Source organism: Curcuma longa, unplaced genomic scaffold (genome assembly GCF_044706935.1).
Source record: "Curcuma longa cultivar G26 ecotype Majalengka, Jawa Barat unplaced genomic scaffold, ITB_CL_G26_1.1 contig_25497, whole genome shotgun sequence".
Classification (NCBI taxonomy): Eukaryota; Viridiplantae; Streptophyta; class Magnoliopsida; order Zingiberales; family Zingiberaceae; genus Curcuma; species Curcuma longa.
The window spans coordinates 1-27,472 of NW_027432788.1; the positions used below are offsets into that span (position 1 = coordinate 1).

At 35.0% G+C, this 27,472-nt stretch overlaps 2 protein-coding genes and 1 pseudogene across 2 annotated transcripts; 2 read left to right on the forward strand and 1 right to left on the reverse strand.

Annotated features, from left to right (window-relative positions):
• Window positions 1-2,569: 2,569 nt before the first annotated feature.
• Window positions 2,570-3,420, reverse strand: LOC141818621 (auxin-induced protein 22D-like; annotated as a pseudogene).
• Window positions 3,421-4,618: 1,198 nt separating this feature from the next.
• On the forward strand, window positions 4,619-22,544 carry LOC141818622 (uncharacterized). Its single transcript, XM_074706080.1, has 4 exons — window positions 4,619-5,094; window positions 21,424-21,462; window positions 22,163-22,247; window positions 22,327-22,544. The coding sequence occupies exons 1-4, from the start codon at window positions 4,684-4,686 to the stop codon at window positions 22,407-22,409; spliced, it is 618 nt and encodes a 205-aa protein (XP_074562181.1). The 5' UTR covers window positions 4,619-4,683; the 3' UTR covers window positions 22,410-22,544.
• A 1,125-nt stretch (window positions 22,545-23,669) lies between these two features.
• On the forward strand, window positions 23,670-26,783 carry LOC141818620 (putative apyrase 6; the record flags this gene model as incomplete). Its single annotated transcript, XM_074706079.1, has 4 exons — window positions 23,670-24,301; window positions 24,513-24,625; window positions 26,209-26,316; window positions 26,729-26,783. Coding segments are annotated over exons 1-4 (820 nt in total), but the record flags the coding sequence as incomplete, so codon positions are not given.
• Between the last annotated feature and the right edge of the window lie 689 nt (window positions 26,784-27,472).

A 27,472-nucleotide genomic window follows, 5' to 3' on the forward strand; every position in this document is an offset into this window, starting at 1 on the left:
AACAACTATGTAAATTTGAGAGATTATAACTTTGTGATTCGGATTGAACCATAGGACGCACAATATATCAAATCAAAGATCTCTAAATGAGCTTCAATATATTTTGTATCTCGGGTTTCAATCCGAGTCAAAAGTTTATGACCTCTCAAAGTTTAGAATTTAATATTTATGTTACCGCAGCTGCCATAACTGCGACGCAGTTGTAGCAACCACGATTTTGTAGTTGCTACACAGTTGTAGCAGTTACAGTTTGCATAGTTGCTACAACATGAATATTAAATCCTAGGTTCATCAGTCGGTTATATCTCAAAAGTGGTTGATGGACCTAGATATGTTCAAAGTACTCCAAACAAACTCTTATATGCTCGACTTAGTTTCCTTATTACACTCATGTCATGAAACATCATTGTGATACACTGTATTGAACTCAATTTTTTTTAAAACTCATTCGTTCCTTGAGAAATGATGCCGGAAGCTCATTATAAATGGTAAGACGATGATACATCTGACACCATAAATGAGTTGATGAGACTCCCCTATGTCGGATAAAATTAAATTTTTGATTTTTAGAATATCCTAAGTCTATTAGCTAATTTCATCCCAAAAGTCGTTGATGGATCTAAAGATGTCCAAATCACTCCAAACGAACTTCTTATGTACTCGGCTAAGTCTCTGTTGTTGCTCATGTGCATCAGAACACTATCAGTGATGAGTATTGTATTGAACCCAAAAATTTTTTAAAAAAATTTGTTCACGCCTTGAGAAATGATGTTGAAAGTTCATTGTAAATGGTAAGATGATTGTTCCGGCTAGATACCGTGGATGGTCAAGCCACCAGTCAACGAACCATCCGATGTAGGCGACCTTCGGGCTGAGTGAGGGGGCGGAAGCTGAACTACACCTGAAACACACTTCCAAAAAGAGGTTAGACTAGTGTCGGAGAGCCTCGGCTGACCACTCCGACGCTCAAGTTAGGGTTCCGACGAGGGTTTGTAAAATAAGAGAAAAGGTAGTACTAGCAGAGTTTTAGGAATTGAACTTCGAACATGGTGATGGTTGCTCTTTTTATAACCTATATTGGGCTCTACCATGCAGGGTAGGGTAACGCCCTTGGAGCCGCCTATAGAAGGGGGGAAAACCTCTTCCAATAATCAATCTCTTTTGACCTTATGTGCATAAAAAGGGTATCGCCATACAACTTTGCATTCCCGGCTTTATACGCAGAAAAAGGGGTATCGGAGGGGACTGAGTTTGACAACTTGGTACTCTTTTGGCGTTACGCGTAGAAGAAAGGGTATTAGAGGGGATCGAATCTGTAACTGCTGCTGGTACATTCTCCTACAGGTACATTCTCACATAGATGTCTGTCTGTAAGAATAATCAATTTTCCTCTGGTTAACCACGTAGTGTGTCGGCACACCGAAGGTTTGAGATGGGAACCCTGGATGTGGTGTGAGGTGGAGTGGTCAAGAAGAGATGCCTAAGAACGACCTGGGCCGAGACGTTTGAGGTGGCCGAGACGATTGGTGTGACTAAGACAAGACGTGTTGAAGCAACCAAGATGTGGTCAACCGAGACGAGACGACTAGTGTGGCCGAGACAAGGCCAATCGAGATGTGGCCGAGTCAAGACGGTTGACCCACCAAGACGATTAAGGTAGCTGAGATGGGACTGGCCGAGACGAGACGTCTGAAGTGGCCGAGACGGGACGACTGGTGTAGCCAAGACAAGACGTGCCAAGACGGGACTGGCCAAGATGTTTGAGGTGGTCTTAGAGGCCCAATTGAGTGGGCCAAGATTGAGCCCACGCGACTCCCCCGGTACAGCCTGAGCCTAAGGCGCTAGCTAACTCAATCCAGCGGAGTCGGGTTCTTGTTGAGTTGTCCTGACACCTTGGCTTAGACCTTGACCATCATCAGACTCTTGACCTTCATCCTACAAGAACCACATCATCTACATTACCCGTATCAACGATAATACTCACTATCTAATATCACAAATGAGTTCATGAGACTCCCCTATGTTGGACAACATTAAATTTTCAATTTTTAGAATGCCTAAGGTCAGTCAACTGATTTCGTCCCAAAAGTATAGTTGATGGATCTAGAGATATCCAAATCACTCTAAATAAACTTTTATATGTTTGGTTCAGTTTCTTTATTACACTCATGTCGTCAAACACCACTCGATACACTATATTGAGAGTAGTGATTTTTTTAACTTGATTCAAGTATGATAAATTTTATCAAAAGTGCATTATAAGGGTCATAACGATCATACTCATTGACCAACACCACAAATGAGTTTCTTGGACTTCCATTTTTTCGAATATATCAAATTTTTTATTTTTCGAATAGCGAAGGTCCATTAGCCAGTTTCATTCAAAAGTGACTTATGGACCTAGAAAAACTTGCAATAATTTCAAACTAAGATTTATATACTCATATAATGCTTTTGAATATATCCATCTCCAAACAATAATGTGATATACTCTATTGTGAGTAATGATTTTTTTTTAACTAGATTCATGAAGTAAACACTCAAGTTTTATTTATATCTTTTTGAACGACTAGTTGACTTCTTGTTGTCTTGATTCCAAGCCTTTTACTTTAGATCTTTTCAGTATCTTTAGCCTTTTAAGAAGATATAAATATTCTACAAATAACAATTAAAAAGATTCCTATTAATTCACAAGAAAAAAGAATAATTCCTTAAACACACACAAGTTAATGTATGACACTCACTCCAAAGGACCATCTCCGACCAACATCAAGTTATCATCTTTGTCTTTGTAAGTGATGACATATTCACATCCATTGCAACATTCTTTTCATGATACTTCTCATGCAAGAGATGTAAGAATCAATAATTAAGAACAATAATTAGTGAGAAATACAAACATATATCAGTTTGTGATAGTAGCAGTAAATTATGCTTGCTTATTTAGGAAAAATCATATGAATATGTTATCCAAGACATCCTTGAGCTCTACCCCTTGTAAACCTTGTGGTCAATCTTCCTCCAGTAAGGAGCTCCATCCATACTAACCTTGACAAACAACCAGACAACATTTACCTTGATCTTTGCCTTCAGTTGCGTCTTGACATTTCATCAAACAATCATCGGTAAAAAAACAATTAGAATGATCCGAAAATACACAAAGTTCACATCTTTGATTCGAAATAAAAAATTACTTCACCACTAGGGAGACATCAACACTCTTACGATTGGACTCACCCTTTGAAGAAGAATCGACGAAGTCAATCTCATCCTCCTGAAGCGTTCATTTTCCACCCCCCTTGTGACTGACTTCTTCGACGCATTAGAGCTCGGTAGACCAAGCTGCAGCTTGATGTCCTTGACGTACCTCACCGTGACTTTTATGTCGTTCGTTTTCTTCCAAATCTCGACCAAAAACATCACTAATTTCTAGAGTTTGTCATGAATTGATCCAAAGCTCTAATCTTGATCTCAAATTGTCATCGACTTGCCGTGTCTCTTTACACCACTTGATGGAGGTGAAGAAGACGATGAAGGAAACTCATAGAGTGGGAGGACTAAGAAATTAGGTTTTTTTTTTTTAGGATAAAATCGAATAGGCTAAGTGATTTAGACCATTTCAAATTACCAGAGAGGAGGCCATTAAGGCCTATTGCCCCCCAATAAAATTGGAAAGAATATAAAATTATTAAAATCGAATAGGCTAAGTGATTTTTTTAAACTAATTTATTAGTTTCATTTCTAAAATTACCTAATTTCAAACAGTTTACTCGGTGATAGTAAAAATTTGAGGTTATAACCGAAGTAAAATCCTTTATTATAGATTTTCGATGATCTTAAAATCTAAAAGTATCGTCTTCCTTATTTTCCTATCAAATCTTCTTTTTTATGCTTTTATTAATTTCTTATTTTTTTATCAATGAATTATAAACTTGTAAATCTTCGGAAAAATCTTTTTTATCGATTATTTCCGAATAAAAAAAGATATTTTTTTTGAAAATAATAATAATTTTAAAAAAATTTCGCCTGGCCTCCAGCTTGAGCCGCCCCTGTTAAATCGAATAAACTGATCGAAGCGAATAAAAAAATCGTTATTTAATTTCGGTCATCTTTTCTAAAAAAATTGATTAATTCGGTTCGGTTTCGGTTTAAAATTCCTTATTTGGTTAAATCGAATAAACCGAATTAACCGAATTAATCAAATTAGAAAAATAATTTATAAATTTAAAGTAAATAAATTTATAAATCCCTAATTCATTAGTAAACTTTTCATAATATTTAAAAAAATTCAGTTAATTTGGTCGAAAAACCGAATTAACCGATAAAATATCAGTTCAGTTTGTTTGGTTTTTATTGAAAAATTTTGATCGGTTCAATTGGTTCAAAAAATTGATTTATTTAATTTTTAATTAATTTGATATTTAATTTTAATCGAATACTCACCCCTAAAATTACCTATCCGATTCAAATAATTTACAAAAGTACCTATGGGAAATTATTGTATAATTTTCAATGATTCTTTTTGAAAAAAAAAATACCCGCTAATTAGACTCCACGAATCCCATGCGACGAACGGCTCGAGTTGAATGATACTGCTTGAGCTGAGGGGAGGGTTTTCCTGCCTCCATTAAAATTGGGCCTCACTCTCATCCACTTGCTGCGGTGCGGAGTGCAACAGCCCAGATGAGTCGGAGGAAGTCGACGGCGAGCAGCCGGAGACATCCCGCATCTACCGATAGCCTAGGTTCCCTTGATTCGTCAGGAGTTGAACCGGTTCCCCGCTCCTTCTCGCGCCGATCCTCATCCCGAGCCTCAGCCTCTCTCTTTGATGCCCCGTCGGGCTTCCTGGTCGACGAAGGAGATCAATCCGAATCCAGGGATATCTTAGATGGTGGATCCGGTTCGTTCTTGACGAACCCAAGGAGCTTCCCGTATGGAGTCAAGCAACAGTGCTGGGACAAGGCGGAGAAGGTGAAGGGGCGTGACCCCGATCGGTGGCGCCGCGACGCACTGGGCAATATCGTCTTTCGGAAGCTCGTAGGTTGCCCAGGATGTCTCTGCCACGACTATGATCACATTATCCCCTACTCAAAGGTGCGACTCTGATCCTCTTCATTCGGCTGTTTTATTTGATGCTAAGTAAATCCTATTCTTCATACAATGTTGTATTCTATATTTTCACGTCCTTTTCGATGATGTGATTGCAATCACTTACACTCTTAAAAGCTTCTCTTGTGCTGTTAATCAGATCTCTTCATCAGCAAAAGTTTTCAATTTTTGAATGTCTATATTCATCCTCGGAACATTTGATTCACGGCAAGAGCAAATGGATGGGACCATTTTTATTTTTATTTTTCTTGAGAAATATAGATGTCAGTGACATGCATTCATCAAAAATTAAGGCAGATGCTGTATGTATTATTTTTATGGCATAAAAAAATTAAAACAAATAATTTTGCTGTAAATTCAAAAGATAAATTTCATGAAAAATTAGACACGCACACAAATTAGAAATGAACTGGCAGCGCAACTTTATCTATCTTAAGGTAAAATGGCAATTTTTTGCACAAGGCAATCCAGATTTATGCCTGAAGATACAATTGGGGATGAACCTTTTAATAGAATGCGGAATGATTTACTTGTATTGCTCAATCCATCAACAACCAATATAAAATTTCCACACTGAAATAAGAAATAACACAAAGGACATGAATTATAAGCAATAAGGAAACAAAATAGGATTATACTTCATCTGTTATGAAACAGAAATAGAAGCTTCAGCTGATATAGAAGGAAAAAATAGGAATAGTTTCTATTAACACCTCTCTCAAACTGGAGGTGCCTTGAGCAGTTTTAGTTTGAACTCCAGACCACTAAGACATTCCTTAGCAAGTCTCGGTAAGAAGCTCGGCCACTTGTTCCCTGTATGGTGTGTAAGAGAGATCAATTGCCTTTTTTTTTATATAGTGATGTTGAATGAAATGACAATCAATCTCAATGTGATTTATTGTTTCATGAAATATATCGTTGTGCTCAATTTGAAACAAACTTTTGTTGTCACTGTATAGGAGATTGGAAAAAGTAATATGGACACCTAGATCAATAATGCTCGAAACCATATTATTTCAGCAAAGGTGTAAGCAAGAGAATGATATTGCAATGCTTCACTGAGAAACCATTGGTTGTTTCTTGCTAGATTAAGAAATTAGAGGAGCTTAAGAAACACATAAATCAATAGTAGATTATGATCATTGACATCTCCAATTTGATCAACATCAGAATATGTTCGAAGAAAATTTTTTGATTATTTGAAAAGAATTCCTTTTTGAATTGTGTCTTTAATATACCAAAGAATACAAAGGACAACCAGTGAGGATTATTGGTTCCACCAACGGATACATTGATCTGCCATAAATTGGCTTACCACATGAATTGCTGACACATGTTTGAGTGTGTTATGATAAGGCAGTTTAGTTCTCCAACTAGTTGTCAATCTCATAAGAGCTTTCCCTCAGTTTTTTGAATCTTGTCATTCATTTCAAGAGGTGTGTCTACAATTTATGATCATTTCAAGAGGCATGTCTACAATGTTTTACTCTAGACTTTCACCTTGTCAATGATGATTGCAATCACTTGCACTATTAAAAGCTTGTCTTCTTCTGTTAATCAGAGCTCTTCACAAGAGCAAATGTTCAACTTTTGAATGCTTATATTCGTCTTTGGGACATCGGATTCATGCATGAGAAAATTGGTGGAACATAAAAAATTAAGGTAGGTGTTGTATGCATTATATGTGGCATAAAAATAAACAAATAATTATTCTGTAAAATCAGTAAATAAATATCATCAAAAATGGGTCTATTTATCTTATCATTTAGTGCAGGATTACACATCTATATGCCCTGAGATGTAATTGGGGATGAGCCTTTCAATAGAAGGTGCAAAATTTACTTGTGTTGCTCTGACCTACAACTGATATTTGTACTGGTTTGAACATACAAGATAAAAAGAATATCTTCACCACGAAATGGAAAATACATAAAGGGACATGAATTGTGAGCAAATAAGGAAAGAAAATAGGAATATGCTGATACCTTATCTGTTATGAAAGGGAAAGATATGCCTTAGCTCATATGAAAAGGATAAATAAGATAGGAATATTTTCTACTAACACCCTCTTAAAATGGAGATGCCTATAGTGAATTCAATTTGAACTCTAGATACCAGAGATGTTTGTTGGTGTGTCTTGGTAAGAAGATTGATTACTTGTTCCTTAGATGGGGTGTAAGAGGGACCAATTGTTTTTATTGGTAACGATGTCAACTGAAATGATAATTAATCTTAGAAGGTTTATTATTATTTCATGAAGGGACCAATTGTTTTTATTGGTAATGATGTCAAGTGAAATGATAATTAATCTTAGAAGGTTTATCATTATTTCATGAAATAATTGTACTTTTGTTGTGGAAGAAGTAATATGTATACATATATCAGTAAGTAATGCTTTAAAGTTTAAACCATATTTTTGCAGCAAAAGCATAAGCAAGAGCATGATATTCTGCTTGGTGTTTGACCAAGAGATAATTGGTTCTCTCTTTCTTTTCTAAGAAATGAAACAGGAGCCCAAAAAACACAAACATTTGCAATTATTGCCATTTCTAGTGCAGACAGCATCAGTATATTCTTGAAGAACCAAGTTCCGATGGCTTGAAAAGAATTTCTTTCTGAATTGTGCCTTTAATATACTGAGGAATACAAAGGACAACGGATGGATCGTTGAGAGCGCTAGAGGGGGGTTAATAACACTATCAGTAGCGTTTTCATTTTTCGTAAAATCATTCGCAAATTAGATCGATCAGAGTAAAGTAAGTTGCAGTGGGAAATGACAAACACAAAACTCACAAAGACAAGGATATTTTTTACATGGTTCACAACCACAGACTACTACTCCAAGGCCCACGATCGTTTGATTGTTTACGTTGGACAATCCACTAAGTAACTCCCCTCTTACGAAAGGGAGTTTATCGATTACAAAATATAGGAATGGTAAAAATATTACCGTCCTTAGAAATAAGTTCAGAATCGAATAAGTATTATCGAAGTAAAAGATTTGTAGACTTTCCCGTGCAGCACTTCGACGTTACGACGACGTTCGCGCAGACAGTCGTTGGTTGTCTCTGAGTTGATGTACTGAGGGGTCTCCCTCAAAGCTCTTATATAGGGCTTTTCGAGCGCCTGGAACCCTTTCTAGGTGTCTCTTTCAGGCTCCACGCTATATGTCAATCCACCATCGGGACTACTAACTCGACACTTCCAGGCGCCTGTATCTCTTTTTTAGGCGCCTGTATGCTGACATGGAGGTTCAGGATGAACTTTGACTTCGACAACGCTTATTTGAATCCGGGTGCTTGGAACCAATCCAGGCGCTTGGAAGTTGAGGTGTCTCGACCACTAGGACTCTGCCACCTCACTGCTTTGCTGGCCCGGTTCTGCTGACGTCCGGTCGCCTGGATCAAATCTGGGCGCCTGGACTCCAATTGTCTGGATTCCAGATAAGGGCGTCCGGAATCAAAGTTCTTCGCTCCTCCTTTCCTGCATTACAAGTTAGCACAAAACAAAGATAACATGAAGAAGTTAAATAATTTTTGAACTGTTTATGGTCTTAACTTCGAATTTCCAGTGAAATCCTGGGTTAGATCGACGCCTACTATTCCCACACTAGGAACACGCCCTTACCCACTCCACTCGAGAGAATTTACTTGTTTGTCAATAAGTCCTCAAGACTTATTGGACTTTCTGCTTAGCCTCGATCTTCGACCCCTAGGATTTGTTGCTAGACATCTGGTCCACCTGACCTGCCTAGACTTTCCGCCAAACATCTGATCCACCTGACCTGTCTGGACTTCCGCCATGCATCTGGTCCACCTGACCTGCTTGGACTTTCACCTGGTGCACTTGATCCGCCAAGACTTCTGCCTAGTCCTCCAGACCAGGACTTCCGCTGCCTAGCCTCCATTGCCTAGTTTTCACTAGGACTTTCCATTGCCTAGTTTCCACTAGGACTTGCCTGTGTCTAGCCTCAACTAGGATTTTCCTGTGCTCCTGCACACTTAGATCAACACATTAGAACACACCACACACTTAACTTGAACCTCTTGTCATCATCAAAACTAAGGTTCGATTATTTGGTCATCTGGTGCTCCCTGCACCAACAAACAACACAATGAGGAATAAATGGTTCCACCATGGGCTTACCACAGGAACTCTATGACTAATGTCTAAGCGTGCTATGGTTAGGTTGTTGAGTACCTCCAATTATCTGACAATACGTTGAAGGATTTGGTAGAAGCTGTCCCCCAATGTTGTGAAGCTTGGCATTCATTTCAAGAGGCAATTTCTGCAATTTTATGGTTAGAGAATTTAACGTGAAATTTTTTGATTAAGATAAAAAAAAACCCTAACATAGGTTACCTATATGCCAAGAAGTAACACAATTGACTAAGTTTCATTTTAGAGGCTCTCTGACGTATGCCTTTCAAATCCTGACAGTGACATTAACATAGAGAGAAGGAGAAGCATTATTTAACCAAGGGAGGTGTGAATGAAAAGAGCATAATCATGTTGACTTTTTCAAAATGCATAATTAATGATAACAGTTTGAAACTTCTCAATCCGAGCTCAAGTAGCTTGTTTCAATTTATATAGCACTATTGAAGTTTCCAAATTAGATTAGGTGTATGTTGTAAATGTGTCGGTGTTGTCAGATAGACTTCTTCTAGAAGGTCTCTGGGAAGAAAGTCATTCTTGGCATCAAGTTGATATAATGACTAATCTTGAGATAAGCAATAACTGTTAGAGTCTTGTTAGAGTCTGAATAGATGTCATTCAAGCAATGAGAGCAAGTATCTCTTCATAATCTATATCATAGTCTTGTGTTAACTAACCTATTGGCCCAAAGTCCTATTTGTATTTTTCAACAAAGGTCATCAAAATTTGTCTTCATTTTGTAAACCGTTTGCTCCCCATAGTTGTTTTGCTTAGAGGTAATGGCGTAAGTTCCCAAGTACCTGTATTTTGTTAGGATGATTCTTCATTCATATTCATTCACCCTTGTCAAATTAATGCCACTTCTTTGAAACTTTGTGTTCATGGAAGTAATGAAGTCCAGTTAAATGACAATAATAGTCTTGAAGATAAGATAGACAACTACCATGAATTTGTCGATTGAGATACTGTCTTTGTGGAACAAATGTTATCAAGAGTCTCATCGGGAGGATTGTTTGGGATCTAAATGGTCCCATTTGAAAGGTAGACTTGTTGAAGTCCTCGTTAGTGGTAGAAATAATAAAATTTGTAATTTGCACACTTAGAGATTGTAATAACTTTATCCTTTTTGTTGAGTTTCTTACCCCAAGAAACCAAAAGTCACATTTTTGGTGGACAAGTTGTCATGCTCATGTTTGGGAAGAGGAACAAAACATGTGCATTTAAAAACTCAAAGATTATCATAACAAAGTGGTGTTTTAAAAAAATATTCAAAAGGAGAGATTTGCTAAAGAACAAAGGATGGTAGAATGTTGATGAGATAAATTGTTTTATTTTCTGCTTCACTATATAATTCCTTTGGAATGGAAGAGAAAAGAAGTAAGATGCAAGTAGTTTCAACAATGTGCTAATATTTCTTTTAGCAACACCATTTTGTTGTGGGGTCTCATCACATGATAATTAGAGTAACGTTTCTTGGGAGTTTAAGATAATTGTGGCAATCACTAGATGAGAATTTTCTTATAGTCATAACGAGAGGTCTTTATTGATTGGAAAAAATTATTGTATACAGAGAGAAAATAAAACATGCAAAAAAAAGAAATAGATCCTGTTATCAAAATAACTTAATAATTCATCCATTAATGGTACCTCTGATAAATCGGTGCTTATCTCTGCAGAAGAATTTGCCAAGTTCTCTTAATATCAGAAATCACTTAAGTCTTCATCTTCCTCTATCACTGCATCTCTCCAACCGTGATGAGATAAGGCCTCACGGACAGTTTTAGGAATAGAAATAGAGTCAAGTGAAGCAATAAAAGAATAGGAAGAGGACGACAAGTCATTATTAGAAACAAACGAAGAGATAGGATAAGTACACTGGCGTTTACCTTTTCGTAATGTAATAGGAAGATCATCATTTGGAATTGGATCTGATGACGAAGTAGTAGGTGCAGGACATGAATTAGGAGGTCGACGCCTGGAATATATTTCAATAATAGGAGGCTTGACAAGAGCCGGTTCTGAAACAGGTGTAGAGGATGTAACAAAATATACTAATAAATCATCATCTTCCTTTTGAGAAGTCGGGATATGTGAGGATGAGAAATAAGGTGTGTCTTTCATGAAAGTAACATCGATTGAAACAAGATATTTATTAATACTGGGACAATAACACCTATAACCCTTTTGAAGACGAGAATAATCAAGGAAAATATATTTCAAAGATTTGGGATCTAATTTAGTTACTTGTTGACGGACATCCCGAACAAAACAAGTGCTACCAAATATCTTAGGATTAACAGGAAACAATGACTTATTAGGAAATAAAATTTTATAAGGAATCTTACCATGAAGAACAGAGGAGGGCATACGGTTAATGAGCAAACATGCAGTAGAAACTGCATCTATCCAAAAAGACTTGGGAACATTCATTTGAAATAAAAGAGCTCGTGCTGTTTCAAGGTGTCTATTCTTACGTTCCGCCACACAATTCTAGGATGGAGTATCATTACAAGAGGTTTCATGAAGTATACCATTCTGACTCATATAAGATTGAAATAGACTGGACGTATATTCTTTGGCATTGTCACTTCGTAAGTACGGATGGACATATTGAACTAAGTTCTAATTTCCGCACAAAATGGAGAAAATAACTCAGAACGATTTTTCATTAAATATAACCAAGTTACACGAGAATAATCATCCAATGCTTTCATTTCCTTTTCCTGTTCTTTTATTGCTTCACTTAACTCTATTTCTATTCTTAAAACTGTCTGTAAGGCCTTATCTCATCACGGTTGGAGAGATGCAGTGATAGAGGAAGATGAAGACTTAAGTGATTTATGATATTGAGAGAACTTGACAAATTCTTCTGCAGAGATAAGCACCGATTTATCAAAGGTATCATTAGTGGATGCAATATAAGCCCGATGGTTTTGCTCCTAACTTTCCTGTCTCAGTTAATAAGTCGAGAACATATTTCCTCTGAGATAGAAATATACCATTTTTACTTCTCATTACTTCAACACTTAAGAAATATTTTAACACCCCTAAATCTTTTGTATGAAACTGAGTGAGAATGAAAGATTTGAGAGATGAAATTCTCGTAGTATCACTACCAGTAATCACAATATCATCCACATACACAACTAACAGAATAATACCAGCTCCTGACTACTTGTAGAACACAGAATGATCAGACTTGCTTTTCTTCATACCAAACTTTTCAACAACCTGACTAAATTTTTCAAATCAAGCACGCGGACTTTGTTTCAATCCATACAAAGTCTTTCGAAGACGACAAACTCGTCCCATCTCCCGCTGAGCAACGAAGCCAGGAGGTTGTTCCATATACACCTCCTCTTGAAGATTACCATGAAGAAAAACATTCTTAATATCAAGTTGATGTAAAGGCCAATGATGAGTAGCAGCAAGAGAAATAAATAACCGAACCGAACAGATGTCAACTTTGCAACAGGAGAAAAGTATCAGAATAATCCACACCATATGTTTGAGCATAACCCTTAGCAACAAGACGAGTTTTTAGTCTGGCAACTGACCCATCTGGATTGACTTTAACATTAAATATCCATTTGCATTCAATAGCTTATTTTCCTAGAGGTAGATCAACAAGTCCCAAGCTCATGTTGCACCTTTTTTTAAAAAAATAAATTAAAGGATAAATTAGATAAATGTAAGATAGAGGATAAGGAAAGCGAAGGAGTGGGATTGACAGTGCCAGACCCACGAACGTAAGATGAAGACCCATCAGCTAAGGTAATAATAGGAGTATTGGATTTGTGCGTGAAAGTAGAAAAGAGACTAGAATTACCTGTCATATGATCCGTGACACTAGAATCAATGACCCACTTAGAGGATGAGGAAATAAGGATCCAAGTATATCTATAAAAATGATCGAGAAATATGACATAATACCTTGCACCTTCCATTCATAGAATTAATGTTGGACCCTACACATTGGCATAAATGATGTCAAGAGGAGCTATAGTTGTGGTTAGTGTTCTAAATGGCAGTTGAGGTGGTCACCTAGGTGGAACGCCGACCTCAATCACACCGCATCACAGATAGGCGATGGTTTAGGCGGCAGTCTAGGTTAAAAAAATTTTACGGTGTGTTAGTGATTTCAAAACACTTCCACCTCCTTCCGTCTCGAACCGCGGTCGTCACCATCGCTGATGTTGCTCGTCGTCGCTGTTGTTGCCATCGGCTGCCGTTGTTAGGTTAGATTTTTATATATTTCGAATCCAATTTTGGCATTTTGACTGTAAATTCATCATCGGACTCAAGTGACACATCTTATCCCGTCGCCGAACTCAGGCAACACTTATGGGCTCGCCACCGGGCTCGGGCGAAACTTCTGGGCCTGTCGTCGGGCTTGAGTGATGCGTCTAGGCTCATGCGACAGGTCCAGACTTGTCGTCGAGCCTAGGCGACAAGTCCGGACTCATCGTTGGGCTTAGGTCGACGTGCCTGGCGTCCCTCGCATTTGGCAACACGTCCGAAGTTGAAGAAACGCCGCCGACGTGCCAAACACGTTGAATAGAGAATATGTTTTTTTTGAACTTAGGATTTAAACAACACTTTATATTAATAATTTTAATCAACTCATAGTTATGATTTGGATTATTTAAATAGACTTAATTAAAGTCTAATAAAATTATCCTATTAATTTAATATATATATAATTATTTTAAAAATATATATTTAGATTAACTTTTTTATTTTTAGTTAATAATTAATATATTTTATAATGTTTTTCCTAATTTTTTATCTTTTATTTATAAAAATAGTAAAAAAAATCAACTGCCTAGGCGGTTGGTTGTCACTAACTGTCCCGTCATCGCCTACTGTCATTTACAACACTGATTGTGGTGTGACTCAATGAAAAGAAAATAGTGATTGTTTTGCTACCTTGCAATTAGTAAAGTGAGATTTCTTTTTTTTATCAAAGATATGGTTTCCAAAACATCTTTATTAATTAAAATTAAAACGTTTAGAGAGAGAAACATGAGCAAAATGTTGAAGCCAATACGAAAGGGACAAATCACTAGTTGAGCAAGCAGCCGACAATATACTAGAGGCCTAAGGAATAGAGTTTTCAACAAGGAACATAAATCCAAGTCTATGTATGAATTCTTGCATAATATATTTCAAAGAGGTAAAGTACAATTAGACCATGCAACAAGTTGACTGATAGATAAGAGGTTTATATAAAGTTGAGAAATTGAGAAAACATTGGGAACATCCTAAGGTGGAGTCTCTATAGTTTCTATAGAAAGTGGTGGTTATAATGACATTTTGAATGTTGGGAACAGGCAGAAATGAAGGAATATATTTAAAGGAGAAGGAAAGGGAAGTAATGCGGTTTGATGCTTTGGAATCAAAGTACCAGTTAGTAAAATGGTTATCTTTATTCGTGGAACTTCTGTGGCAGATTGATGCTGTGGTAGATAGAGTAGTTATCTTAGGAGAGTTTTTGTTTGATTATTTCTTAAATGTTGCCCTGGCTAAGAGCACTTGAGTTGTTGATGATAAGAGCAGTAGATAACCTGAATATGAGGAAGCTTTCTTGGCAAGCATACCGAGAGGGGTTGGCTTAGGATAGTTTTAGACAGCATGTCCAAATTCTTTACAAGAGGTGCACTGAACTTGAGGTCTATTTTTGGAGGGATGAACCCAAGCAAGATGCCTATATATTTTTTCAACTATGACATTTAATGTAAGAAAGATACCGTGTTTCATATGTTGCAAGAATGGAGTCAGATGGTTTCTTAAAGATTATTTTTCGAGTTTCTTCTATAAGCAATTCTGGAAGAGTATCATCAACTGTTGGAAGAGTAGATCTATAAAGGATAAAAGCACGGACTAACTCGAAAGTATTTTAAAAGGTCATTTGGAACTTCATCAATCAAGATTCTTCACATTATTAATAACATTTTTTCTACATTGTTGATCCATTGGGCTCAAGGAGTGCCAATTGATCTCAAATAATGGACATTTCTGGAAAGGAATCAAAGATAGATTGCCCTAGTTGTTACTTTATGCTATGAATATCTAATTTATATTAGAGGGAAAAAATAATTTGATTGTACCTTTTAGCAAGAAAAAAAATCTCATATTTCCTTTTTTGGTTCTAAATTTATTGAGTTGTATGCTTATGGCAGGAGTGACAATACTAGTGATTTAGGTCATTATTTTGTTGTTGATTTTCCCGTATCAACTTTTTTTTTGCCTTTTATAGGGCATTTAGCTTCTCTAGCTACACAACACATAGATCTTTTCCTTTCAAAATATTTCATTCCATAAGACCATTAGTTATAATTTGCCGCATCAAGTTTGATAATGATGTATATAGCTTTGTTTGTCATTTAAAATGAGTTGATGACTAATTTGAGTTTCGCTTCGAAGGTGCTCTTGTCCTTGTTTCTTGTCATTTAATTTGACCAAGGACCTGACATGATAAGACAATTCAACTTGACCTGAAATGGATTTAAAATATGATTAACAACACTAATATCCAAAAGTGGAAGGTCATGACCTGGGTATGTAAATGGGTGACTGGGATTGACCCATTTATTAAGTTTTTTATGTTACATAAATTATGGAAGTTATTAGTGAAACTTAGATATGTAAATTTACTTTCAAAAAATATATAATGAATTTTATTATTATGTTATATAGTTTTATTTTGACACGAATAATATATCCTATCTATGACATGATTTGTATCACATAACCCAAATTACTACCTGAGTGGAGATACAAACTTCCTGATTCATGTGTTCACTTGGATATATCGCCAAGTGTTGGCATAGATTGGTCAAAATCTAAGGTAGGTATGGGTTCTCATAGTTCCAACATCAAGCGTTAGCAGGGACAGTCAAAGGATTTCCCTGGGCATTGATATTGGATCAATGTGGATCTCCTATAGTGGATGGATACTTTAGACTCAAGCGAAGAGGAGTGACAATCATTTTGTCTTTGAAGGTAGTTTTTGCTACATGATCTTCATGAGAGAAAGAAAGAGAGAAGGGAGAGTTCAGAGAGAAACCAAAGCAACTTGAGGAAGATGATGAGGGGCGAGAAGAGGTGGATCCCTTGTGCGGCTCCGAGCAATGGGAGACTATTTAGTAAGAGGGAGAGGGATGAGAGGAAATCATTTAGGACTCTGACACCATATAAATAGGTGGTGACATAATTTACTTGTATTGCTCAGGCTACCAACAACTGATATTTATACAAGATTGGGATAAGAGATTAAAGTAGCATTTCTACACTAAATAGAAATAATACGAACAAGGACATGAATTGTAAACAATATGAAAAGACAAAAAAGGAAATAGGAATATGCTGATATATGCTATTATGTTTCAGCTCTTATGAAAGGGGAAAATATGCTCCATTTGATTTGAAAAAGAAGAAAATAAGATAGGGATTATTCCAACTATGTATTGGCAAGAACAGTGGAACACCCTATTGCAAATGCAAGTCCAGGCAGTTGATTAAACCCTAAAAGGAGCCCTTGCTTAAATAGAGGAGCCACCCAACTAGACTTAATGTCAGTTCGACAGTTCGAAACTGCCGGTTTGACGGTTCTTGTCAGGTCAACCTTTAACCTTAACCGCCCAAGACGATTACAGTTCACGATTTGGAACTACCGGTTCACGGCTCGCCACGATTCAATATTATTATATTAAAAACAATATAAATTAATAAAAAATAAATAAAAATAAAAAAGGGATTGCACTTATTTAAGTTGTCTACATATCTTTTTAGGGCATAGAGGAATCAAAACCCACATAGTTCTCTTACTTTTTTATCCTTTTATCTTAAGGGTGTGTTTGGTTCAAGTTATCATACATAACCTAATGTTGTTTGGTTCAACTTATTTATTTGAAGGAAATAAAATATAACCAGTTTGACATTTACTATATTACCCTTGATTCAAATAAATTAAATTAAATTAATAATATTAATATTGATAATATATATAAAAAATAAACATAATTTATTTATAATTTTTTAAAATATAAATTAAATTTATATATTTTTAATAAAATAATTATTTTAATAAAATAATTCATTAAATTAATAAATATAATTCATTAATTTTATTTTTTTAAATTTAAAATAAACTTATATATTAATAAAATAATTCATTAAAATAATTATTTTAATAAAATAATTCGTTAAAATAATTATTTTAATAAAATAATTTGTTAAATTAATAAATATAATTCTTTAATTTTGTTTTTTAAAATTAAAAATAAATTTATATATATTTTAATAAAATAATTCATTAAAATAATTATTTTAATAAAATAATTTATTAAATTAATAAATATAATTTGTTAATTTTATTTTTTTAAACTTAAAATAAATTATCTCTTTTAAATTTATAAGTATTTTTGTTGAATTAATTAACTCGGTTTTAATTAGGCTTTACGGTACATTTCAATTAACTCAGTTTTAAAATTGGAGGGTAATCATTGATGTAGCGGTGATGTTGTATTACTTTGAAATCGATCATAACCTGAACCAAACAAGGTTATCGTTGATAACCTTAGACAGATAACCAAGGTTATCAACGATAACTCTCAACCAAACGCCCCTAAGTGACATTGCTTCTCACTTTCGTTTCCCTTTCCGGTAGTATTCGTTCCTTCAATATCAAATTTTTCGACTTCGTCTTCGAAAAGTTGTAATCCTTGGATTCTTTTTTCTGCTCTGATCCAATCGTCGAGTAATGTTTGAGCTTCCAATGAGTCGGGAGACAAAGTCAATCGTCGTTCATTCAATATGTTACCATTAGCACTGAATGTCTGTTCCACAGCAACTGTTGATACTGGACAAGCTAAAATTTTTTTGACGATCTTGGGTAGGATGGAAAAGATTTAAGCTTTCTGTGACGATCACTTTAGAATATTGAAATTCTCTTCGCTATCTACTTCATTAAAATCAAAAGAAATCATAAAATAATTTTCAAGTTCCTGTGTGGAACTTGAGGATCCTCGTGGGCGTTTTGTCCGTTCTTTTAATAAAAGTTGTGGTTTTGTAAGTTTTAAATTACTACTAGTATTTTGTGTTTCAGAAATATTAGTTTATATTCCATATTTTATACTATATTCTTTATAAATATTATATAAATAATTTCTAATATTATATACAATATTATTAGAATCAAGAGAAAAAAGAATCTTTAAATGGAATTAAAACATCATAATACAAAATTAACATTTTTGTAAAACTTCTAATTTACATCTAGGGTCTAAAGCAAATACAATTAAATAAATTTCAGAAATATGAATTTTTTTTTCCCATGTCACTTTCATTGCTAATACATAAGAAGATAAAAATTCATTATTACTATTTCCATTTAAAACTAATACTACATTATAAAAATTCACTAAAACTAAATGAGAAGTAGAATAATAAAAATTGAAAAATTATTCGATTTCATTATTAAATACTTTTAAATTTTCACACTACTATAAATATTCCATTGGTGTGAAAATAAATATATATTAGTATTATTAATAGTTTGTGTAAAAAATGAATATAATAATTCTTTATTTTGAAATGAATTTTGTAACAATTGATATGTTGAATTCTAATGTGTTGGTACATCATGTGAAAATTTTTAGGTCTCATTCCATTATTTTTTTAAAATCTAACTCATTGTTTCATTATAGATAGATGCAACCATAAATAGGAAATAGCAATTCTAATTGATTTAATATGATTTTCTAAAATTCTTAATCCATTTGGAACACATAAATTTAAAAATGGCATATGCAATAAATATGAAAAAAATAAACTATCAATAATAGGTTAACATATAAATTTTAGTTCATCAATGCTAGCAGTATTAGAACTAGTATTATCAAATGATATTGAAAATATTTTATAAGTTAAGTCATATTCTTCAAAAATTAAACATAATAATTGTGAAATGTTGTAAGCAGTATGTGATTTATCAAAACTCTATAAACTAATAATTTTTTTGGATATTTCAAGAGTTATTGATCCAATGGTAAGTTACGCCCATATGAATGTGTTTGTCAATGATCACTCCAAATATCGAAACATAAAGAAACTTTATTATTTAATTTACTAAATTCTTCAATTAATTTTTTCCCCCTTGTTTTACTAATTTTTAATTATTTTTGTAAGTATAGTTCTAGGAACACGTTTAACAGATGTATTAAGAGATTATTTACAATCTTCAAAAGTGCATTTAGATTCAAAACTAAATAAAATATGTTCTACGAAAATAAATTTAGTTAATGATTCGTTTAATGTATTATCGGAATATAAGAATAAACCAGAATCAGTACTTCCACTAGTGGAAAATCTAGATAATTGTGTTTGAGAACGATCGATTTCATATTCCATTGGGTGCTTCATTTCTATGTATCGTTTCAACGACCCATAGTCACCACCGGCTTGGAATTTGTAGAAAGCATTGCAGTACTTACATTTTGCACGCAATTCTCCCAATAGAAAAGTGACATTCTTAAAATGTTTAGTAAAAATAAAAGATTTTAAAGGAGAAATTTCTCGAACCCTAGAAGTAATTGCATCGGTACTTATGTTTCGAGTGTCAAAAGTTGCTCAGTTTCATTATCAATGGATTGAATGTTGAGCTCTTCATTCGGATTCATTATTTTCTTATCCTTCCAAGATCAAAATGATGAAATTCTTCGGCCTCCTTTCATTATAGTCAGAAGTAGAAGTCGAAAGTGTGTAGAGATTGTAGAATTGAGAATGAAAATAGAGAAGATGTGTGTGGAAATAATGAAATGAGCTCTCTATTTATAGAGTTTGGAGAGTAACAGACACTAAATCGTAGTCATTGATAAAAAAACGGTCAAATGATCTCAACCGTCGAAAAAAATACAAAAAATAACCCCAACAGTTCCAACGATCAGAATCACGGGTTCCAATGGTCACCAAAAAAAAAAAAAGAACCAGTAGGCCGAACGGGCGGTTAACTCAGTTCGATAGTTTGATAGTTACGGGCCTGGGCCCGTTCGACAGTTTTTATTGTGCTGGAACCGTAACCAACCCGGCAACTGGGTCAATGGGTACCTAGTCCGTTGACTCGGTTATGGGCCTGGGGTCAGGTCTACACCCAACTTGGATCATGATATGATTTGACCATGGATATTGTAAAAACCAAGCCTATCCAATTGAATAAGCAGCTCGGAACATACACTTGAAAATTCTGTAATTACTCTGAATCCAGGTGGTAGAATGCACTCTAGAAAAATGCTAAAGGAGAGTAGCTTGTCAGTATACTAAGCTATGCCTTGAAACACAATTAGCAATGGGAGTTGAAAAACTTGCATCTCTGAATAAATTATATGGGAAGGGAATATGCTCCTCAGCAGGTTGGTCAAGTTTTTGAGTCAAGACCATTAGGATGAGAAAGTTTTTGTGTTTTTCCTTGTATTGATGGGACAAGGAGTTATTCTTTTCATTTTTCAAGAATTGCAGCCATAATCCGGATTCTTCAGTTTGGCAAAAAAAATTTGTTGTTTCAGTTACAATTCATTAGTTCACCTGTACCTAACAAAATTTGGCAAAACCACTAACCTTCCATGGTAGTGCTGCCCATGAAACCCATTACAAGTAATTAGTTCACACTGAATACCTTTCAAAACTTGGAACTTGTCAAAAACAATCTTAGCTAAATGCTCAGTTTCACTATTTTGGATTTAATATGCTTTGTGACTAAAACTCCACAATGCTAGACTTCTACTGGTGTATATGTCAAACTGCTGAATTTGGACTTTGGGTCATTTTGTTTTTTTTTCTTTGGAAAGTTCTAAGATCCTTTTCCTTTTTCTGCCTTACTACAAAGAATGAATTTTGAATTGGTGATGCTCTGGATACCATTAGATTCATGTCTCGAACCTTTGACAGGACAATTTTTGAGGCTTGAACTAAAATATCTTCATCTTATGAAGATCATTTTTTGCTGCTAAATTAATTGTTGCAGATAATAATTTATGCCAGCAGTTTTTTGTTTGTTCTTTATTTGAGGTTACTCAGTTGAACAACCTATGTCTAAATTCAACCTTGTTATATTGAACATTAGGAATTGAAATTTTCACTAATGATAGAAAATAACAGGGTGGGAAAAGCACATTGGACAATTGTCAAGTTTTACAGGTACGTCTAATTTGTTCTCTCAGCATGCCCCTTCTCTCTTGTATGAATGTTGTATGGAAAATGAGGCTCTTCTTTATGACTTATTCCATCATATTTTTATTTTTCATTTTAATGCTATTGTTTTTCCATGTTTCATCTTGTATAGTTTAAGTTATTTGTTCTTTTGTAAGATTTCATAAGTTTTTATTTTAATTATTAGAGTACAATCTTGGCTAGTTCACTTATATTAATCCAAGGGGATGGATATCTAGTTGTAGAAATATTGTGATATTACTTTTGTGAACTTCCAAAGTAATACAAAAATAATTCAGAAATTCTTGCCATCCTATTTTACTCCAAGAACTATAGTAAATTGTCATGCTAAAGCAAATATTTTGTTCCTTGCAAGATATTATTTGCTGATCATCGAGTAAAATTTATGAATATCAATTCATAGTTAGTAGGATTTTGTACTTATCTTTCAAGTACTTTGTTGTATAATTATACACTTTTAAAGGTTTCTTCTGTAGACTAGTAGACAGCATACATTAAACGCTAAAGAAAGAAATCATGATTTTTCAAATGGTTGTTACTAAAGATGCTTTTATGTCATCTGATTAAATTTTCATTATGTTATCCTAACAAATAACTATCATTTATGCCTTCTATGGATTCCTAAATCATAAACATTGCCGAAATAGTTTGATTTTCTCATCTACAGGCAACTGTCAATAGATCCAAGGGGAACAAGATGGAGGTATCCAAATCTGAACTTATACAGAAGAGTGCTTATTGTAGAGTTTCAGGTACCAAAGGTTTTTTCTGTTCGAGTAAAAAAATTCCATTGCAACTTGTTAAAAATCTCCATCCATTTATCAAATTTAGGAAGAGACATGGATCTCTTAGAACTCTCTGCCTTTGGTAACGTCCGTCGTGGTCCAGATTCAGGAGGGTGCAATATCCAATGACTACTACAAAATATTTCTAGTTCTGGATATTTTCTTGTAATTGATTTTACGATACTAACAAAATGACAATTGGGTTTGAGATACATGAAAGTTATAATCCATTCTACTCTTTATGTACCATATTTTGAGATACTTGGGCTTATTTTTATAGCGATCACCATTAATAGCTACTTTGGAGAGAATTTTGCACACTTGGATTTACCGAAAGCCACCAGAACAATGAGTTTGATTTAGGTCACTCAGTTTCATAAGTATTCTGGCAATGAGAATCATAAAGCTAATGCTGATGGAATCAAAAATATGAAAAGTTTCTTACAGTTGTTGTTTTACATAAGTGATTGTTTGAATCCCGTGATGCTAGGCACTGCTCAGAGAAATATGAACATTTGTTGTTAAATGAACATATTATGGCACTCCTCATACCATAGTTAGCTCAGATTCCTTGCAATCCTTCACTTTTTTTCCCATACTTCTCCCTTCCTGCCTGAAAACTCAAGCAAAAAGAACTGGATTGGTTCACTAAATTAGCAAGGGGGTGGAAAAATACCTTTGGCTAAGAAGACTCAACTTCCTCACACTTGAACTCATTCCAAGTTTACTTCAGCAAGAAGATGATAAAAGAACTTCAGGTAGAGGCCTAGAGAGAAAGAAAACGTGATGAATGCTGTGATGAGAAGCAGCAAGAGGAAGCGATAGTGAGTCATAGTCTCTTGTTTTTTGTCCTTTCTAATTTCTCTCTATAAATACTTGCTGTTCTCAAAGTCTATTATTTTAGGAAGTTGACCCCTATGGTTGCAGTGGCATCTGGTAAAGACGCAACCAAAGTTTTGAGTTTGGTACACGACCACAACGCATTGACGTTTGCATAGACAACTTATTTAGACAAAAAAGAAAGATATAGATTAATTAATGTTGGAAGAAATCAAAAAGAAAGTTTTAGGTTGATGTTGGAGGTAATCAATACCTCCAACATTGATAAGAAAGGGGGAAAAGCACACCAACAACCAACAAGTGTTTTGAAAATCGATCTGAAAGATAGATAGCTTTAGTAATTTGAAATTCGAGCCGAGGAAGTAAGCCACCAGAGGGCGAAATCATGACTTTTTTTTTTTAATTAAGGAATGGTTAAATGTTGGGCCCATGGGCAACGCAGCCCATTACAACGAACGAATGAACGAAGAAGTCGGCGGGACCATTAAAATGACTCTTCATTTACCCAACGTTCGCTTGTCCGTGACGGCGGGAGGTGGCGGAGGAGGAGGAGGAGGAGGTGACGGTCGAGGGAGGGGGAGCTTGACCTCCACATCTCCCTCCTACCGTTTCCTTCCGATCTCGTTCCATTCCGAGCATGGATGCGCCGAAGCTCCCGATCCGCCCTTCCTCCGCCCGTTTCTTCCCATTCATATCCAGGAGTCCATCATCCACCCATAATCCCTACCGACGAGGCATTTGGATCTCTGTTTGTTTCTTATCTGTCGCCGTTCTTCTCGTCTGCCTCGTTGTCTCCTCCCGCAGCTCGACTTCTCGATTTGGGATTGTTATCGACGCCGGGAGCTCCGGCACTCGGATCCACATATTCTCCTCCAAGGGAGTAAGGGGTGGCGTTCCTTTGCTCGATTTGAAGTCGATGGCGGTGATGCGGGAGACGCCCGGGCTGTCATCTTACTTAGGGGACCCGGAGCTCTCCGGGGAGTCCTTGGTGGAGCTGTTGGAGTTCGCTAAGGAGAAAGTGCCGATGGACTGGCACAAGGTCACGGAAGTTAGGCTAATGGCAACAGCGGGCTTGAGAATGGTCGAAGTGGGACTGAGGGAAAGGATTTTGGAGTCTTGCAGGAGGGTCCTGAGATTGTCAAGCTTTCAATTCAAAGACGATTGGGCGACTGTGATACCGGGTTCGCAAATTATTTCTTTCTGTATATACTGTCATCATCCCCTCTTAGCTACTGTATGGAAAAATCAATAAATTTTTAGTGTTTGGTTTGTTAGATATTGGTTACTCTTCATGATATCTGATAAAAATACGTTATTTTACTCTGTATCTGGTCGCTCTATATAATTCTATTAAAAATCTTCATGAATTTATAGTCAATGTTATGGTCACAGGTTCTGATGAAGGTGTGTATGCTTGGGTTGCTGCCAATTATGCACTTGGAACTTTGGGAGGTGATCCTGAGAACACTACTGGGATACTTGAGCTTGGTGGAGCATCAGCACAGGTTAATTCTTGTTCCTATGGCATGAAGATAATCTCAGTCCATTTTGCACATATGTTTGTCACTCTGTAACATGGACCCATTTAGATTTTAGGAAATTATCAACATATCATTGCTGTTTGGTTGTATTGTTTCTTGCAGAAAATATCTTGAGATGTGATATGATGTCAACTTTATTTATGCACGTAGGATGACAATTGAGCTGAACCAACTTGATCTTTAGCTTGTTTCAACTGTAAATTTAACTTTAAGCATCAGGCTCAATCCATCCTTGTTTATTACTAGATGTGCTTGATGTTGAGACTTGATCAATGTCATAGTTCAAATATTATATTATAATTCAATTTAAGATCTTTCTCATATCAGTCTCAAGGAAGTGGTTAGAAACCATAATTTCTCTAGACTTTCAAATATCACTAAGATCATAATAAGTTTGTGATGGAGACAAGTGGCAGTCTCCTCTAAAGATTATAAACAGCTTTAATTTGGAAAATGATGAGTCTATTTGGGAAATAATATAAGCTTCAACAATTCCAAGGTTTGAAAGCCAAAGTTTGGAAGCCCAAGAGTTCACTATAAAGTCTAGCAATTCCAATGTTTTTCAATTTCCAATTTTTGGGAATTAAAATGCCAATTAAAAGTTTTTTCGAGTTCTCTATGTTTTCTATGTTAAAAAGTCCATTTAGTAGTATAAATATGTATTGTTGTATTACTGGAAGAATGTGATGATAGTAAGTTAATTTTTAATATTTTGTTTTAGATTGTGTGATGCCTAGGATTCCTTAGGTGTGGTGCCTAAGTTTTTATAACCTTTCTATACTTCCTACTCCACAAAACCTTCAAACAATCAAGCTCTCTCATTTTAGATTCGTGCTTCATAAACCTACAAATGATCTTGTGTTGCTTCAGTTTGCCTTACTAACCTTATAAATATGTTTGCTCAAGAGCTAATAATGATCTTAAGCACATGCTTATAATTAAAGTAATTTAAAGATTGTAATTAGTATGTTTATATGCTCATCTACGAGGCTTTCAAAATCTTGTATGTTTGTTTGTTTATCTAAGTTTATTTGTGGTGGGTAGAGTGTTGGGCAATTGTAAAGCAACACAAAAGAAGTTATTGTGGTGCAAATACTACTATAAGTACTATTAGGTGATGTTCTACTATATAATAAAATGGGGAAAATATACATAGTTAAGATATGTTAAGGTGTTATTTATATGTTTAAAGGCAACCAATATATTCCATAGTTAGACAAATTGAACCAATTAAAATTTAAAGGCATGAATAGAGGTAAAGACAACTCTCATTTAATTTTACTAATACTTGATAAAGACCACTTACACATTTTACAGACTTATTTCCATGTAATGAAATATTGGTAGCAGTTAGATGCTACTAAATTTTGCTAGAGTTAGTATCAAGAGAGTGAGAATACTATTTTTCTTCACTTCATTTATTGGAGGGAAAGAATTTGATAAATTTAACAATCCATGGATATCCATTGCAGTTCAACTTCTCATGGAATCAATATTTTGATTTTACTCTAGGTAACTGGTTCACTGCTGATTTTTTTTATCTTTAGGTGACGTTTGTTTCAAATGAAGCATTGCCCCCTGAATTTTCTCACGTGCTGACACTTGGGAATACCACTTATAAACTCTATAGTAATAGCTTTCTCCATTTTGGCCAGGTAATTTCTGAAAAATGGTATATTCCCTTCTGTGGATTATTATCTTGTTCTTCAGTATACTGCAGAATCTTATATTCAGTTATTTCACTCCAACCAAGTATTTTCCTGATTTTAACTGGATCTATTATTGTTGAACTGTTCCATGACCTAGATCATCATAGTTCATTATCTTTTCCTGCTTTTGTCCTAAGAAAAGATCAGCTCTATGCATTAGTGCTACATTACTGATTCTCATTGCAAACATTTTCTGTGTCATTTAAGTCCATTATACTTCGTTGTGCCTTCTCTTTGTCATATATTTATCCTAAGAAAAATATCAACTTTAGATGTATTAGCAAATAGTGATTGCTTTCCAGAAAAAATGTTTACTGTGTATATGACTCAAACCTTTCTCTGGCATGCCATCACGCAGAATGTTGCCCATGAGTCTCTTCAAAAAATGCTCAACTCAAGTGACCTAAAATCATGTAAGTAATCATCTTTCTCATAATATTTGTTGTTGAAATGGTGTTTCTGTTTGTATATCAACTAGCAAACAGATTATATGCAATTTCTAGTAGTTATTAAAGTAAAAGAGATGGCAAAGCATTAAGGTAAAATAGACAACTAAGTATCTTGACTGCACATTAGTTTGTGGATATCATTCCTGGCAATGCAATGATGTCAAATAACTTGGCGTTGTTTACTAAGGAAACTTGGTTATCATTGTCAGTGTGTGTGTGTATTAAAAAAACATGCAAAGGATAGAAGTTTACCATTTTTCACTTTTTTTATTTTATTACAGTGGATACCATGCTATCCTTATGGAAACTAGCCTCCTAATGCACATGGAAAGAAGTTGATCGTATTATGCCTTAGCTAAGTGATACATGAAGATTGTTAGTGTAAATATGTAATGAGGTTCCTGTTTGAGTGTAATTCTAGATAGGGCTTCTCGGGTTTTAGTATCTTATTGCCTACCTTCTTTTTTCTTGATTTATGATGTAATTAGGTTGTCTAATAATTAATTGTAGACTCAGCTTTTTATTGTTGTAACTGTTGTTGTTTGCCTAATGGCTATAATTATGTAAGAGCACGCTATGATACCCTCCTTTCTTGCTGAAATTTTTGGTCATGAAATTATGTTGCTTTGACTGAAGGAATAACTATAACATAT

Bases quoted from the DNA above. Each gene is read 5' to 3' on its own strand.
- LOC141818622 (XM_074706080.1), top strand. From the start codon at position 4,684: ATGAGTCGGAGGAAGTCGACGGCGAGCAGCCGGAGACATCCCGCATCT. The intron at 21,463-22,162 runs GTACGTCTAATT...TCTCATCTACAG, and splicing joins ACAATTGTCAAGTTTTACAG to GCAACTGTCAATAGATCCAA. The intron at 22,248-22,326 runs GTACCAAAGGTT...TATCAAATTTAG, and splicing joins TGCTTATTGTAGAGTTTCAG to GAAGAGACATGGATCTCTTA.